The sequence below is a fragment of the Paramormyrops kingsleyae genome, chromosome 10 (genome assembly GCF_048594095.1).
Source record: "Paramormyrops kingsleyae isolate MSU_618 chromosome 10, PKINGS_0.4, whole genome shotgun sequence".
Classification (NCBI taxonomy): domain Eukaryota; kingdom Metazoa; phylum Chordata; class Actinopteri; order Osteoglossiformes; family Mormyridae; genus Paramormyrops; species Paramormyrops kingsleyae.
In genome coordinates, this window is record NC_132806.1 from 27,573,499 (window position 1) to 27,590,484 (window position 16,986).

At 44.3% G+C, this 16,986-nt stretch overlaps 1 protein-coding gene across 2 annotated transcripts; it reads left to right on the plus strand.

The window, feature by feature from the left end:
- The first annotated feature begins 6,843 nt into the window (after nucleotides 1–6,843).
- On the plus strand, nucleotides 6,844–12,865 carry pfn1 (profilin 1). 2 transcript variants are annotated; one of them, XM_023797688.2, is made up of 4 exons: nucleotides 6,844–6,998; nucleotides 7,081–7,239; nucleotides 11,945–12,140; nucleotides 12,551–12,865. In XM_023797688.2, exons 2-4 carry the CDS (start codon nucleotides 7,108–7,110, stop codon nucleotides 12,646–12,648), a joined length of 426 nt encoding a protein of 141 aa, XP_023653456.1. In that variant the 5' UTR covers nucleotides 6,844–6,998; nucleotides 7,081–7,107; the 3' UTR covers nucleotides 12,649–12,865. The 2 variants fall into 2 exon arrangements, with proteins under 2 accessions (XP_023653456.1, XP_023653457.1); XM_023797689.2 differs by having other exon boundaries at nucleotides 6,867–6,998; nucleotides 7,084–7,239.
- Nucleotides 12,866–16,986: the final 4,121 nt, after the last annotated feature.

Below are 16,986 nucleotides of genomic sequence, written 5' to 3' on the forward strand. Positions count from 1 at the left end.
TTGATGGGTGTGTGTGACAAATGCGGAATTTCACAATGATCACACAGTGACCTTCATTTAGCCTTTCAAATCTTAGTTAGGGGAGATGGATGCACATATACTGTAAGGTGTATGTACCACAAAGGTGATGCCTGCTTCAGATTGGGGTTACACCTGTACCCCACATGTACCCTGCAGCGGTAATGTCCAGAGAACCCTGCACCATACTAAAAATTCACAAAAACAATTTAGTCTAGTGAAATATCTTTAACACTATTTGCACTTACCCAAAACCACAATCATGCATTATTGTCCAGAAAATCATCTATATACTTGTTGTGTGCATGAGATAGGTGACTGCCCCCCCGGGATTCTGGGTATTTAAAAAAAATTTTCACAAATGCTGGAAGCACCAACTAAATCATTAATGAAAATAGTGCCAGTATGGCTTATGTTGCGGCTTATATATGAATTAATGCTATCTCTTTTCCCCCAGCCTGTCCCAGATGGTCCAAACAAGGACAGATTAACCCGTGTACAAATACTGCATCACACGTTCAAACTCCACTGATCTAAATTCAAAACCCATCTTCAGTACTGCTATTTTTTCCAGCCACATGACCCCTATAAATTGTAGTTCCTCATCAAGTGTGGCATGAGATATATTGCTTGTTGTTTCCCCTTCTAGATGACAGACGACAAAGCTTGTGTTTCTCCTTATTAACTATAAGCACATCTTTCTTCCTAGTAAATACTCTCTTTTAATGTCAAATGGCAGTGAAGGAACCATTGCTCAGTTACTGGTGGGTAGCTGTTTTGTTGTCAGTTACTTGAGGCTCTATCCATTGACAGAGCAGAGTTGTATGTTTTACTGCACGGTCACTGACCATCAGGACCCTGAAATCCCATTGCTGATAAGGTGCAGAGGGATGTGGGCGAGAGTTTTTGAAATGACAACGTTCCTCTATGTATAAGATGGCTGCAGAGACACTACTTCCTGTTCCTTTAGGCCCCACCTCCTTCAAATGGTCCTACTCACCCCCCCCCCCCCCCATTGTCACAGGCTCTATGGTTGCTGATGTTCCTATTAACAACCCCCCCTCCCACACACACACTTCACCATTCAGCCCCTGATAAGTTGAACCAGGAGCTTCAAAACCTCTTCAGAAGATGACTTTTCAGGGATGGGGCCCTAATTTTTTAATCCTGCCTCTCTGTACTGAAGCTAGCCGACAGAGATGCTTCTGCAAGGCTTATTTGGACATCTGAGGACTCTCGAAGAATACAAAGTAAAACGTAAAGGCGGAGCGTAGTGGATAATGGGGCTCGTTTTGTCACCCGACGGAGCAGGATGGAGTCTAGGAGACGGTCTGCAGTGAAATATCCACACAAATTAAGCCAGTTTAAATACATGTGTCAGCAAAGCAAATAAATGCAAATGTTCACCCAATAGTAAGTGGCCTAAAATAGCCGCCATGTCAGCTGCTGTGGAAAGGAACATGTGAAAACAGTGTCAGAAGAGTGTGCTGATTCAGGCAGCACTGAGCCAATTCCTATTACAGAGCTATAGCTGTCTGTAGAAGGGCCTTCTGGGTAATGCTGAGGCATGTTCTGTAACGGTGCAGTTTGTACGCACCGGAGGCCCAGACCGGCTGTTGGAGCCAGTGATGAGGCCTGGATATCGACAGGCTAAACTCATAAAGACAAGAGAGCTTCCAGTGAGAACAGTGATACTGTATCCATCCCTGTGGGGCCAGTCGTCTTCATGCCGATCCCATCCTGCTCTCCATGAGATGCACATACAGGTGACAGCAAGCTTGAGGGATCTAGCCAGCATCCAAATAGCCCTGGAGCAATTAGGGGTTAAGGGCCTTCCACAAGGGCCCAATGGTGGTATCAATCTTCAGGCATGGGATTCAAACCAGCAACCTTCTGATCGCAAGCACAGATCTGATTCTAACCACCACCCCAGGCCACACACCACCCCAGCTAATGATAAATCCCATTTTGTAACTTTAAATGAACTGGTCTTGTAAAGAAGTCACATGATTATCCCAGTAATCATTCTCAAACCTTTGTAAATAAAATAAAGGGAGTAAGAGGATTTCTGCAAGCATCCCAGGGCTCAGTCGAGTGATCGTGTTTGCTTTTCGGATTAATCAGTGTTTTACTTGGAGGGGAAGTTGTGAAGACTTCATGTCATTCCTCTGTAATGAAAGATATAGATAACTAAATTAATGGGGGGGGGGGGGGGGGGTACCAGGAACGATGCATGTAGCTGGGGCAGGAGCCATAAAACATGGTGTAAGATATGACTGCAGCTCCCGTGTCTCCCCACCAGAGTGAGCGGCGCATGGGTCCCAGGGCAGGGCATGTGTCACGCTTGCTGGGGTGCGTTCCCCTTCGTCTGCAGGCCATGCTCGTTTTTGAGCGGAGAAAAAGCATTCACACTTTTGGGCAACACTTGGTTGCCCTCCTACTCATGTGGTTAGAACTACTTACATTTAACGTGCGTTTTAAGCGCCCGAAGTCCTATTTCTTACAGCAGAGATACAAATGTGAAGCTTTTGTGAAGATCTTTAACTAAGAAGCACTCGGTCTTTTACATAATATTGAAGGTTCAGAACCTCAACCATTTTTTTTAGAGGTGCACAAAACACGCTGAAGCACACATCACGCCAACAGGATGCTCATACGTCGGATAGTAGTGAGAACTAACAACAGGAAGCTTCACTTATGAATGAGCATTTGTGTTATTACCTGCACAGGACTGATCCCCTGCCTTATGGCGGACGTGTTCCAGATTTTCGACGGTTACTAAGATCATTCATGAGAACGTGAGCCTGTTGCTCAGAAATGGAACGAAGGAGATGTACTGTTCTGACTGTGCATCGAAACTTAATCACTCGACGAGATTTTTTTGAAACTTTGTCTGATTCCCTTCCTTCCTTTCCTCCTCAGCATTGAGCATGCATTCTTCATACTTCACGTCTGAGACCTTCACCGCCAAAGTTTGCACACGCGTGCTCAGGCCAGGAGACTACCTACTGACCCGTACAATTTCTCTCAATACAGTAACATATGGTCTCCCTCCTCAGTGGCTATCGCTAAAATCGGCAACACGTGGCTGCATGCTAACAAACCTATGAAAAGAGGTCAGTGTCCGAGAGTAACTGAGATGACCACGAGCTCCGTGGACGAGAGGAAGTTGAAGGAGGAGGATGCGCGTGGAAGAGACACGTGCCCGCATGTGTGTGCGCTGCTTTACATAACTAGTATGTGGGGGGTCAGTGTGGGTCTGGGGGGCACCTGGGGAGCCGTCAGCTTTTCTACATTCTGCTCCGCATGCATAACGGGCTGGGGGGGGGGCTGGAGGAGCTGTTTGAAACAGCGGGAGCTGCAGTGTTTCCGCCCCCCCCACATGCACGCGCCGTTACCTGCCCTTTCCCTCTCGGCATGTGTCAAGCTGCCTGGACATCATTGTTACAATCTCAACTGCCCCCCCCAGGGGAGGAATGCAGTGGAGCTGAGGATTTCACACTAATATTTTTCTCTCTTGGTTGTTAAAAATCTATCGCTTCAGGCTGCGTTTACCAATTAGCCTGACTGTCGTGTCTGTGCAGGACTGCTTCGACAGACACGCCCCCCCACCCCCCGCCTAGGCCTCCGTACTTGCCAATGAGCGTGTGGCCCACAGAGTTACAATGGTCCCTCTCAGGGCCAAATTTAAGGGGGTGGGGGCTCTCTGGGCTAAAGTCATTGTTGGGGCCCTACCTACAACATAAAATGCTGCTGTAAAAACCGGAAAATAATTTTGGGGCCCCTACAACTCGGGGCCCTGGGCACAGCGCTGGTTGGCCCTGTATAAGTCTGGCCTTGGCCCCTCGCATTCCAGATCTTACAGTATCAGCCAGAAGTCAGTGCTGCTTGGATCCCATGTGAGGCTCCAGGCTCCAGATAAGCTTCACCACTGGTGTCTGGTTGGCACTTCCTCAGAAGACAGCACCCAAGAGAGCCTCCTATGCCGCCCGACCAGGAGCATCTGCGTCCCAGCTTTATAGACACTGTCTGTCCTCTGTGAGCACAAACACACCTGCTCCATAAAAACGATGGAGGCTGCTCTCATCCTCTCATTCTGGGTTCTGGTTCTTCACGGTCCATCTCTTATGGTTGTGCTGGGAAGATACACCAACACCTATCTCCTTCTGGGCAGTGCCCTGCCGATGAGGCCACATGCTTTCATCACACTTTTAAGCTAATGTTTTGTCATTATTTTTCATGGGATTACAGCTTTCAGGTTCCCCGTGCTTTTAAATCGTTGTTTTTTTCATCACACCGCAAGCTTGTGCAATACACACAAACCAGCAGGGAGATCTTCTGCTGAAGAGGAATGCAGTTTATCTCCCGTCTGCTGCTTTCTCTGCCTCTCCTTGCCTCTGTGGACATTTGCTGATGGCTTCAGCGAGTGAAACACATCTCACAGGAACCAAAAGAACGCGGGCCGATTTTAATCCTGTTTAAGGCAGATTGACACTTAAGGCTGTTAGGTGCCATTTTAATATTTGTTAATAGTGTTTCCCTTTTTATCATCATCACCATGTACTGCGCATATAATGCTGAGAAGCTAATAAACAGATGAAATAAATGCATCAAACCACATGTGCGCACGACAGTGACCTGCTCCCGCATGTCCACAACCCGAATAACACGGCCTTCTACTGCACCAATGCAGCGCACAGGATCCGAGCGAAATGTCCACATTCCCCATTGGAGCTTCTTCTGTTACATATTGCAGATGCCATCCTGCGCTTCTTCATGTGGTTATTATGCATCTGAACCCAACAAACAGGAACGACAGTCTAACAATCCCAAAAAGTCTGCTAAGAGCAGGTTGCGATATTGCCGAAACGTGAAGCAATGAGTTACAGCCTGACTGGAATGTTGAGCAAATATTACGCATCAGAAATGATGAAAATGAGAAGAGACTCTGAACACACAATACAGGAAATAGCTTAAAAATGTATAACATATCAGCAGAGAAAAGGTAATCGACTAGTCTGCTCAATATTTTTAGATAGTTTTGTGTTGTGACCCATTCTTGAACACGGTTTAACAGAAGTTAGAGGATATCGATGTGAATAGGGCTTTAGATAGTATGTCAAGATGGGTGAAAGCAGAGGGTCATATTTATGATAGAGGAGTGACAAGCAAAGCACGCTCCACCTCAGGGCAGAGCTCTGCAGGCTGAAAACAACTGCCGTTGGTTTGCAATCGTGAATCGCGACACGCCTGCTCTAGGTGGCAAAAAATGTGAAGAAACAGGATAAAGTTTTATTTTCGGTGTTACAGAGTCACATCATACACCAATCACCTCTGTACCAATACAGAGACCAACACCCTCTCAAAATAAAAGAGCTATCCATCCATCCATCCATCCATCCATCCAACCAGCCAGTCAGTCAGCCATTTTCTAAGCGCTTATCGTGATCAGAGGTGGGGGATGGGGCTGGGATCGTAGCCAGAAAAAAAATTTGTGGAGGGTCTGCCAGATTCCTCTCTGTAGATTTTGCCAACAAGAGGCGTGGGAGATTGCCCCCCCCCCTCGGTAGATTTCGTAAATCAGGGGGGGTTCCCCCTGTAGATTTCACCAATCGGTGCAGTGGGTTGAAGCAAATTCCAAGGTGGGGGTTCAGACTCGTTATTCATCTGGCTACGTGGCTGATCAGTGAGAGAACATCTTCAGAAGGGGGGGGCTTCAAACCCATTATTTTACTTGAGCTACATGCCTGGGTGTGAAGCTTGATCCAGGCAGCACAAGCACACGGCTGGAGCACGACCTGACTGGGATGCCAGTTGTGGAGGGGGATTTTATTTTTACACACGATCCTTTTATTGTTTAGACCTGTACGGTTTATACTAAAAGAAATAAAATTCTCTAATTACTGGAGTTGCTATTTTCTACCAGATTTACCAGATAATCACATTCACAAAGCTTGAAACCACTGCTATGATTCCAGGGTGCATAAGTGACCTGATGTTGGAAAAGAAAAAAAAGGCAACTGTATTTCTGCAGAATCGTGGAGCTGATGTAGTCCCCGGCAAGACAAACAGGATGTGGTTGTTCTTAAGTCTCTCTGAGGCGCACTATCTTACTGTCCATCTCCTTCGAACTGAAGCTACAGAACCACGCTGACGTTCTACATTAACATACAGCCACGACATTAACTAAATATAAATCGCTAAATCAAGAATGCTTAAACGCACGTGGTATCTTCTTTCATGTTAAACTGTCATAGGTAACTTCCGAGGGAAAGCACTAAAGACGAGCTGCTAACAGTGACAATGTCCATCTCTGGAGATGTTCCTCAGCATCCCGGCCGGCGGACCCGCTTCTTCCACAGCTTAGGAATGAGCGCCTCCTGAAAGGCTTGTCATCACACGCTGTGTTTTTTTTTGCCCGACACAGAAAAACGGCGTGTCGTTTCCTGCAGCTTGGATCGTCTGATTGCTTAAACCACGCGTCTGTAAAGTCAGCGCTGCAGCTAGTTGGCTTAAATAAACCTACATACAGGAAAACTCTCTATTAGACCTTGGCTAAATATGGCCGAAACATGCCATACCATGTTTCATTAATAATAAGCACCATTCATCCTGCCAATTAAGTGAGAAGGTGGTTTGTTCAGAGGATTGTATCAATCGTAAAATCAATGAGCCGCTCATCGGACAAGGTCTCAAACTTTAATCAGCTGAGCAGTCACGTTTAACAGACGCAGGACTGTCATTTATATTCCAATGGAAAACATAAAAATGTCTTAGTTTAAAATAAGGAATTTAGACCCCCCCTTGATCTGAAGAGCGATGCGCGCAGGTTGCAGTCCAGCTCGCACCCCGCCCCGTTTCAAGCACTTTGAGGAAGTACCCGGTGGGACGGCCGCTCAGTCAAGGCTGCATATAAATTTGAGGAAACTTCCTCTATTTCACTTCGCAACTTTGCTAAAGTCACAAGGACCGCTCAACAGGTAGTTACTTCTAATGTGCATTTGCATATTTCTATAATATTTCAATTTGTGTCTTTCACAGCCTTTTTTTTTATCTTTCCAGTAGGCCGATCGAGAGAGCAAATTGAAGATGTCTTGGGACGGGTATATCACGAATTTGATGGATGGTTCTTTCATGATGGACGCGGCGATCGTCGGCTACGAAAAGGGCCAAGAGTCCGTATGGGCGGCGCACAAGGGTGGGGACTTCGCAAGAATCTCGGTAAAGTGTCAAGTGCCACTATTTTACATACCGGTTTTATTAGATAGTAATAAATATTTTAATAATGCATTATGTTATATGCATTCTAAAATATGCTTTACGATGGCTGTATAAATCTAAATAGGTAAAATATAAATGTTGCTTGTCTCCACTCAGGACCGCTGCGTGTCAGCCCGCCCCTCTCAGTGTGACAGTTAACTCCTCAAGTCCAATTAGTACGGCACTGCCAAGCATTGCAGTTTGGATTTCGTTGATTAATTTCAGTTATACAGGCTGAAAAATTTTCACTTATTTGTACATTTTTTTTTACCCGTCGATTTTGCCCTAGTTATTGGCGCGGTACAGAATTAAGTAATTGAGCAGAATTTTAACGTTTATCATCATGCATTTGGTTATATGTAGACAATTTTCAATAAGGACGTTTTAGTTTTAGGAGATGTGTGATCGGTTAGTTGAGTAATGCTTATTGCAGGCCGGGGTATCAAAAGGGTGCGTTCGAGAGGAACCGGATGTCTAGTTTGTCTTCCTTGGATTTTTCCCTAATTGCTTCGAGAGATAATGCTTCTCATACTGGCTTTCTGTTACAATGTGTTCTCTGCAGATATGCAGTTATTTCCCTTATTTTTATTTTAGTTTTTTTTAATACTGTACAGTTCTCACCAGTTCCATTAACATGTGTGCCTTGCGTTATCAGGAAGTCGCTTTGCTCATTTCCACCCCAAAGGCACTGGATGGTACTGTTATGTAAATGTCTATGGGAATTTTATGAAAATTCCAGTGAGAAACTTTTTATGTTCTCCAGTTTTTACTTTAATCTGAGTAACTTTGATAATCTTTATTATTATTATTATTATTATCATCATCATTATATTCATTCATTCATTAGTTCATTATTATGCCCTAGACCGATATTCTAATGAATATTAGAATGAATATCATTGTACATTAACTTCAATTGCCGCATTTTGATACGAACATATAGACCTACTTTGCGATGAGATGGATGTATAAAACCGTTTAAATAGATTGTCAAACACCCGTCGGTTACTTGAACATCCAAATCTCGATTGCTGCATTCAGACAATGGACCAGTGGGCCTACGTGTGCGGCGATTTAAACTCAATACAGAAATAACGGTGCATTATTTACATTTCAGCTGAATTGTGCTGTGAGCCGCTGGGTTCATCACAGTGAACGTCCCGAGTCATTCCTTATTTGGTCATATGGTTTGCAAAACTGCTGAAGAGATGTAGGAAGTGAAGAGAGCCCCGATGCAAGTCACTTCCTTAGACCAACTTTACCAAATATCTATCAACCTGCCACAGATCCACAACTATAAATTACTATTTTAATCTTCATTTTATAATTAAAACTCATTTTAGCAGGATAAATGTAGTGTAGTAATTCAACATATACCTAAACTGCCAAATAATATATTTGACAACTGTATTTAGCCTTGAAGTTGTATGACTCTGGGTTTCATTACAATCTGAATATGTTTTTCAGATAAGTTACATTCAGGGTACAATTACTTATCACTGGAGTTGTATCCCAAGGCTCCGCCAGTTGTACCCTATCGCCGGGGCTGTCCTTAGGCATATTTTAGGGAGGCTTTAGCCATTGGCTCCCCCAGTAAAGACTCAGCCCCCCTATCCATTCATCTCTACCTGTCCTAGCGGTAGGTAAATTTTAAGGTACAGAAATTGACTCTGAAGAACATTTTTGTACCACCCGGGGTATATTAATGGTGCTTGTACCATGGGTAACAAACCTCGTCAGGGCTGTACCTTTTTTCTGACAGGGTGTATACTGACAAATTCTACCCTATAGGCTCAGTGAAGAACCTTGTTAGGATCTTGACTGGACCTTTTTAAAAGTCCCTTCAATCTCTTTAATAAATTTGGTTCCACCTACAGTACCACCCAGGATCAGCCCCACCTCCCACATTCAAGTATAGACCTGTAGCTTGTGGATCTGTTGGTACAGGGAAGGGCAGTCCATTGGGAAATGAACTGGACTTGCTGTTGTACCTTTAAGCCTCCTATACATCCAAAGGTGGACATTTTAATGCTTGTGGGATTATGAGCAGGTACCGTGCAACTAAGCCGAGACTAATGGGGGTAATTTACTCTGAGCCCTGGCTTTGTGCTTGATTTAGGCTACAGAGGATCCCTAGTGTCACGTGACCAAGAGTAGACATATTTATAGTCTAAGATGGTTGGTTGGTTGTGAGGTCAGAGAATGCCATCAGGGGTGTGCCCTTTACCTTCAAAAACTGTGACACCCAGTGACCTCAGACTCAACAGGAAGTAGTAGGGAGGGGCTTGGACTCACAGTAGGAGGGGGGGCATGTTATCCGTTATCCGTACAGCTGTGCTGCATTGCCAGGGTATTCGGCATTCATGACGTATTAAATGGTTCTGAGATCCTTTTATGCATTACGATTACGATTGTTTAATCCACAGTGGGGGATTTTAAAGCCATTCTGACCATCTGCTGTTTGAATTCCACGTGGCAGATGGGAGAAACACAATTGGTGGAATTACTAGGCGCTGTCAGTCTGTGATTGGTCAAAGTCACTTCCTGTCAGTTAACCTGAAAGGTTAAGTCAGTCAGTGATTGACAGCACCCAGTAATTTCACCCACTGTCAGTTTCAAGGCCGCACTTGTCCCCTGCAGTAGAGTGCAGTGTTGCATGGAGACAGTTACACTTTTAAAACAGATCTGCATTTATTTATCATGATTTCTTCCCTCTGTCATAAGTCAGGAGCTGTGGCGAGTGTCAGTCTATGCATGTCATGCAGTTGATTAGATAAAACTGATCCTGGTAAGAATTTTATCTTTGTTGGGCCAGTTGACCAAGTTAGCGTCCATTTCGACACCCACATGCAGAAAGGAATTTTATCTTCTTATTGTAGATGTCAGTGCAATTGTCACTGTACTTTTTTGCGCATTGATTTTATTGGTTTGATTTTGCAGCCATAACTTTCATCTGTGATACTCATTTATTATATAAACACTATATCTGTGGATTAGCCTGCCTGAATTTTGCGCCCTTTTTGACATCATTTTTTTCTCCTTAATGTCATTTGAGTGTATAAACCCACAACCAACGGTCACGGGGAAAAGGAAGATTTTTTCAGTTTTGCATGACAACAGCTGAACGATGGCGGTGAGGGAGAGGAAGTCATGGCCTACAAACATGCACAGCCCTTCCTGTTTCCGTTACTTCCGTGCAATCAGGTGTTTAGGCAAAAAAAAAAAACAAGACTTCTACCACTAACATGCAACTTGATTGCAGTCAGTCTTTGAAATGCTGTTGGACGTTGGCACGTGGAGGTGTTATTGAGGGAGACAGGAGATATTTATTTTGTCAGAGATGCACTGTTGGGTTCTGCTGTTGTTGCAGAGAAGCATGTTGAGTTTGCACAGAATGCCCCTCTACAGTGTTCCAGCCAATGCAAAGATCAGATAGCGCCTATTATTTCTCGGGTCCTTTTGGGCTAATTGGCCTCATTTAGGAACTGCATTCACGTCTCCCTGGGATAAAAATATTTGCAGATTCTGGGGCAATAGTGCCACATGTAAAACCACACCCCTCACATGCGCTATAACCTGATAACCTGAAGGCAGAAATTCAACATGGCAGGTGAGGAATTCAGATGGCGATAGCGCTGTCTTTATACGTACTTCCAAGAAAGTCTCAGACAGGACAGGACAGGATTTCCCAAGGAATTTGTTTTGGGCATACTTACCCTTCGCCTTGGGTTATGCCTAACTCTCTCCAAGCCGTCCCTGCATGTCGGCACCTGCACGCAGCCTAAGATGCATGCTGCGCAGTGGGATGCACTGGTGTGCATGTTCAGTCTGGTCTGCAGCTGCTTAAGCACATTCCTGAACCTGCTGCCTATTCTGTACCAAGTAGGCCTCGTCCACCTGCTTGTTTATTAGCGAAACTTTACGTTCAACAGTCAGACATTGTCCAGCCTTGATATTTTTTCCTAGGATCGTCCCATTTAATAGTTCCTAATTCAGCATCTCACCTCATAGCATAGCATCCGCCCCCTATTCCAAGGTGCACAGAGGAGATGCTGGAAAACAATCAATAGTAATGTGTCCTTGGGGCCTGTAGGAGGCACTAATGAGATAGTCAAGTCAGATGCTGCTGAAAAGCTTCCAAAACAAAACCAGTTATTCTTTTCTTAATGATTAACTCCTGGCCACCACAGACAGATGACCCGTAGCGTGAGTTAGATGGTACACCCCCAAGCAAACAGCCCACAGTCGGATATCGGATATGGTCACCAATGAATGACATTTAAATGTATTTACTCATTCATTCATTTATTTAGTGGATGCTTTTATCCAAACATACACAAGGTCAGCCATTCCCTGGAGCAACTGGGGTTAAGGGCCTCGCTCAAGGGCCCAACAGTAAAGCCGATTTGAATGAGCCGCTTTCCAATCACCCACCCACTGACCCAAAGAGCTAGCTAAAATATCAGAAAAGTTATGCATTAATAAATTTTGTTGTTCGTAAGAGTGTAAGGTTCTTTATTACTGGCTTGTATGTCCCTCGTGTTTATTAAGTAATTAAGGACTTCTGGGTTTGTAAATTGCTCCCATGTGAAAGTCCCTAGAGATTCGCTATCATAGTGAAACACTCACAGAGAAGCATATTGTTTCCCTTCCCCCGTTTCCACAGGCTGCAGAAATCCGCCAGCTGGTCAACACTGACCGCAGCTCCCTGTTCAGCACCGGGGTGACAATCGCAAACACCAAATGCACCGTTCTGAGAGACGCCCTTCATACTGACGGGCAGAACACCATGGACGTGCGCACCAAGGCCTCAGATCAAAATCCAGACACCTTTAACATCTCCATAGGCAAATCAGTCAAAGGTGACACCCTCCGCTCTGCACCCACCCCCACTCCCAAGTCCTCTATTCCACTCCTTCACTCCTACTGTACATGTAGGACAAAAATGTTCTGAGGGCAGAACGAAAAATGATTGGTTCAGAGAGATGACCAATCAGATTGTAGAGGAGGTGGGTCCAAGCAACTAGAGAAGGCAGGACCAAGACATCAAGATTTTCAAACACTCTTTGCAAATTCTGTCATATCTTCACTCTGACTCCTGCTCCTGTGTCCCTCCCGTTATCCACCTTCGCTTCGGCCCCAAAGCAACACCTGCACTAGAGAGTGTGGAAGAACTTGTGGTGTCATATGAAAGTCTGCCTGTGCGCTGACGTCGAATGCAGAGATTCTGCTGTAAATATTAATGTGCGTTTTTTTCTGTTGCATCTTTCAGCTCTAGTCCTCGTGAAAGGAAACAAGGATGCCCACGGAGGGAAACTGAACCCTAAAGCTTTCGATATGGTGCAGCACCTGAAGAAATCGGGCTACTGATCACATTGTCTCCCCCCACCTTCGCCAAACCGTTGCTCGACCCTCCCTGGCTGCAGGCTGTTTTCACCAACTGGGCCTCCTGTCACACACAACAGCTGGCCTGCCTCTGTAGTTTGACCATTAAAAGATTACTGTATGTTTTTATATTTCAAACTTGTGACTTTTTGATTTGGCCAAATAAAAAGAACTTCTGCTAAATCTAATTAAAAAGAAACAATGTGCCTATGAATTTATTTCCCAAGAGCTGAACATTGTTATAACATGAGCCATATATATATATATATAAATGACATATATAGTGTCTCGCGGCAGAATTTCTAACAGAAAGGCTTAAGGATCTCCTATTAAAAGTTTCCGTTCATCTATCTTCTATAATGTCTTTTCCTGTTCAGGGAGTCAGGACCCTACAGGTGCAAGGCATTGGATGGGGTGCCAATCCGTTGCAGGGCACATTCACAGCCCATTCACATCTACGGGCAACTGGGTAACTCAAAATGAACCACAGCAAGTTTTTGGACTGCGGGGCAAAAGCCGAGCACCCAGAGAAAAGCCCACAATGACAGAGGGGGAACATGAGAAATTTACAAATGAGAGGAGGCCATTCAGCCCATCAATGCAAACTCCAGACACCTAGAACCCTGGTAGAGACTCAAACCCAGGCCCTAGATGGGTGAGGTGACGGTGCCAACCACCGTGCCACCAGTTAGCCTCATTAAAAAGCTTTCCTACATTAAATGTTTAATGTTATTTGTTACTTCGGTTATAATTATCCAGGGGTATTTTAGGAAAATCATGTTACTAAATTAAGACTGCGAAACACTATTTTCATTCTGATCCAGCTGCCTTGTTTCAACTAGCCCAATCACTAGATAAATATTCACTTTTTGGACAGTTTTGTGAAAACGGAGAATAGAAGTGAGTACTTCCCCAATACACTCTGCTTCTTACATAAGGATGCTGGAGAAAAATTAATCTGCTAAGAATAATAATGAAATGGCATTAGCTTACGGATCATTTTTAAATTCAGGGGTTTGCGTGTGCGCTGTGTTACACCTGCGTTTGTAAGCAGGTAAGTAAGCCGTGTCTGTGGGATCCTGCTCGGCACCAGGTGGCATTTAGCACTTTCACTTATTTACACAGAGCAGTGAGCAATGCTTCCCGTTCGGCAATCATCATCGCCCTTTGAATGTAGGGCTCAGAGCTTTATTTGGTTCGGAGTACAGACAGAGGGGCGGGTTCAGTTTGATTTTGTGGCTCCTGGGGCAGCCAGTTTGTCACAAGTATTATGCTTTTGGGTGTCGGGTCTGTGGCTTTGGGGAGGTGGTTCCTCGTTGCAGGATTCGTGGTTTTGATTCACGTCTGTTTTGCAGCTGGTGTGCTGGGTAACTGCCGTCATGTTTATAGGCTTGTTATAGTTGATATGTTTTTGTGTTTGTGCTCTACTTCCTGTTTCCTGGGTCCTGCTTCCTGTTTCTGCTTTGCCAGTCCTCTGCCCTTCAATCTGCCCTTTTGTGCACCTCATCCTGTACTCACCCATTCAGTCAACAGCCCCAAGTCCTACTGGTGACCTTTTTCCTGCAGTGAACTGTACTGTCAGGGACCTAGGGACAGAATGCCTGACGTTGTGTACAGGTGGCCCATTTGGAGTGTTCCGTTTTGGATGTGTGATCCGCTACTGACTTGCATCCCATCCCGTGCTCCATAATGTTGGCTCCAGGATCATTTGTCCCTCTACTGAATACATGGACACATATTTGTATGTACACTTCATGTAATGAGAGAGCGCCCTCTGGTGGAGATGCGGCAATAAGGCTGCTACCATTACGGAACAAGTATTTTGAACAACTCCAGTAAGGTGGAACAGTTTTGCAAATGAAAACGGCTGAAGAACAGGATTTCAATACTTTAATTAACATAGACGTAACTTAAAGCAGTACTTAAGCCTATATGTCCATCCATCTTCTAACAACTTACGCTGGTCAGGGTTGAGGGGGCTTGGTGCCTATTCCAGGCAGCACAGGAAACTGAGTAATTTAGGCTGGCAGTTATCTAACTGTATGGACTACTGGAGGAAAATGCAGAAACATTTATCAGCTCATTTTAGTCATTACTGTTTTATACTCTCATTGTGTTTGTCCTAAAGACTCCACAGCAAAAAATACATTCAGTAGTCAATGTCTGAACAACTTTTCTGCCTCAGGTAACAAACACACGACAAAAAGCAGGACATGGTTAAAAGGACGGGGATATTTAATGAATAATATATGATTGCAGAGATTTTTAGACACTTTGGTTATAACAGGAATGTGGCATTTTGCACTTGCCTGGGTAGGTATGCTGATATCAACGTTTTCTGTATCTAAGAACAGAAGTACAAACATCAACTGCTCACACAGAGCGGGAAAAGACTAAAACGGGTGTAACATTACATGGTTTTAGTCATGAACGGTTGTTTTCGTAACTGAAAATATCTCTGTTGTTTTGTCATTTTTATACTTCATTACTGCAAATTCCTCCATGTTAGGCCTGACACGGTAGTCTGTCTGTATCAGCAATATTTCCTTTTCGCAAACAGTAGGTTTGCTACAGAATTTACTTGCTCCTGTAATTCAAACACCTCCTTATTCTTACCTTCCAGTAATAAATATATATATATATGCATAGTTTGTGGTTAATTATTAGGCCTGGTTCACAGTTATGAAGTAATGGAAACTATAAAGTGTACAACAGGCCTTAAACATGCATGGGGTGTCCAGCAACCCAACCGGTAGGTCGACCTATGATGCTCAAACTCCTAATGTGAGCACCTGGGTCCGTGCTTGTGTACGACTATATGCTATAAAACACAGCAGCCCTCGTAAGAGCAGTGTCACTATCCATAGTTTAACTGCCGTCCAAAAAAATGTTAAATATGCAATGGTACGTTTTTTCACTATTACATTGTCCTTTGAGGGGTATAAAAAGCATGATTTTCAAGGCATTCAGCCCTTGTTATTTCAAGAGAGTACAGTACTTTATAATAATGTACAATGTTCTGTATTTAAGGTTGACAATGTTTTACAGTCTGTAGTTTATCAATTAGCACGTGTAAGTACATAAAAACTGCTACGGGTCTTAGAACCTACCACTCATGGTGGGGGGGGCAGGGGGGTTAGTGTAATCAGCTTCAGTAGGCCTATTCATAACTGCATAGTAGAGCAGTGACCTTTGTAGACCATTTCAACTGGGGGGCCGGGGGGCAGACTAGGGCCAGTTTTTCTGTTGGGGGGGCAGATGCATTTGACCTTAATGTCCTCCAAGTATTACTACTGTAACACTATAGATTGCCAGCATTATGAAGCAAAAGACAATTTAAAAATGGTAAGTATTAAGAGTCCCTGAAGAGAATGTGCAAGAGAGTGTTCCACCTCTTCCCAGCACACAAAATTTTAGCCCAAATGTAAAAATAATGATGATGATGATGATGATAATAATATTACAGTTATTTCAGAACCAAGTAGCAATTGTAGGCTCTGAGGCTAGGGATCTGTGCCAGCAATCAGGAGGTTGCTGGTTCGAATCCCGTGAATGACCGGAGTGATTCTACTCCGTTGGGCTCTTCAGCAAGGACGCTAACGCGCAGTGGCTTCGTCCTGGTATGATGTTAACCTACATCCGGCCCTGCGAGCAGGTCCTCCAAATTTGGGGGATGGTGGCAGGATTGGCGCTTCAGCCACTGGAAAAAACTCACACTGTTCCATGCAGAGTTCGTCGTGTGGTGGGTGCAACAACAGACAGGCTTCTTACCTCTATCAAGCAGCATACGTATTTAAAGGGGCCACAGGGGAGGGCACTGCCCCCCCCCCAGAACCACCCCTGTACTAGGTCTATTTGTTTCATGCTTTGTGATTAAATATTATGTGACAAACCAGTACAATCTGGAAAGTCTGGAAAATTGCCAATTCAAAACCTCACAGCATAGTAAACGACTCTGTGAACAAATGAATACCCATTGTCTCGCAGATTGAACATCAAAGTTTCATAGCACGATCACGGGACAATATACGGTTACGGACAGTCTACATTTTATGTGAATTTTATGTTTTTATGGCGTTTATAGTACGCTCCGTTACAGCAGGTGAATAAAACACAGCGGTTGAACAAATGATCCTACGGAGGCTCAAGTCCATGCATTGGGTTGGTTCCTTTGGCTGATGAATAAAATAATAACAAAACATATTTCATTAGAATTATTTTCACAGTAAATAAAGGGTTAAAACGGCGAGATAACCGCACCCCCCACTTCCCCAGCTCCCCATACAGGTCTAGATCTGCGACACTGGTCTCCGGGCTTGAAGC

Bases quoted from the DNA above. Each gene is read 5' to 3' on its own strand.
- pfn1 (XM_023797688.2), top strand. From the start codon at position 7,108: ATGTCTTGGGACGGGTATATCACGAATTTGATGGATGGTTCTTTCATG. The intron at 7,240-11,944 runs GTAAAGTGTCAA...CCGTTTCCACAG, and splicing joins GGGACTTCGCAAGAATCTCG to GCTGCAGAAATCCGCCAGCT. The intron at 12,141-12,550 runs GTGACACCCTCC...TGCATCTTTCAG, and splicing joins CATAGGCAAATCAGTCAAAG to CTCTAGTCCTCGTGAAAGGA.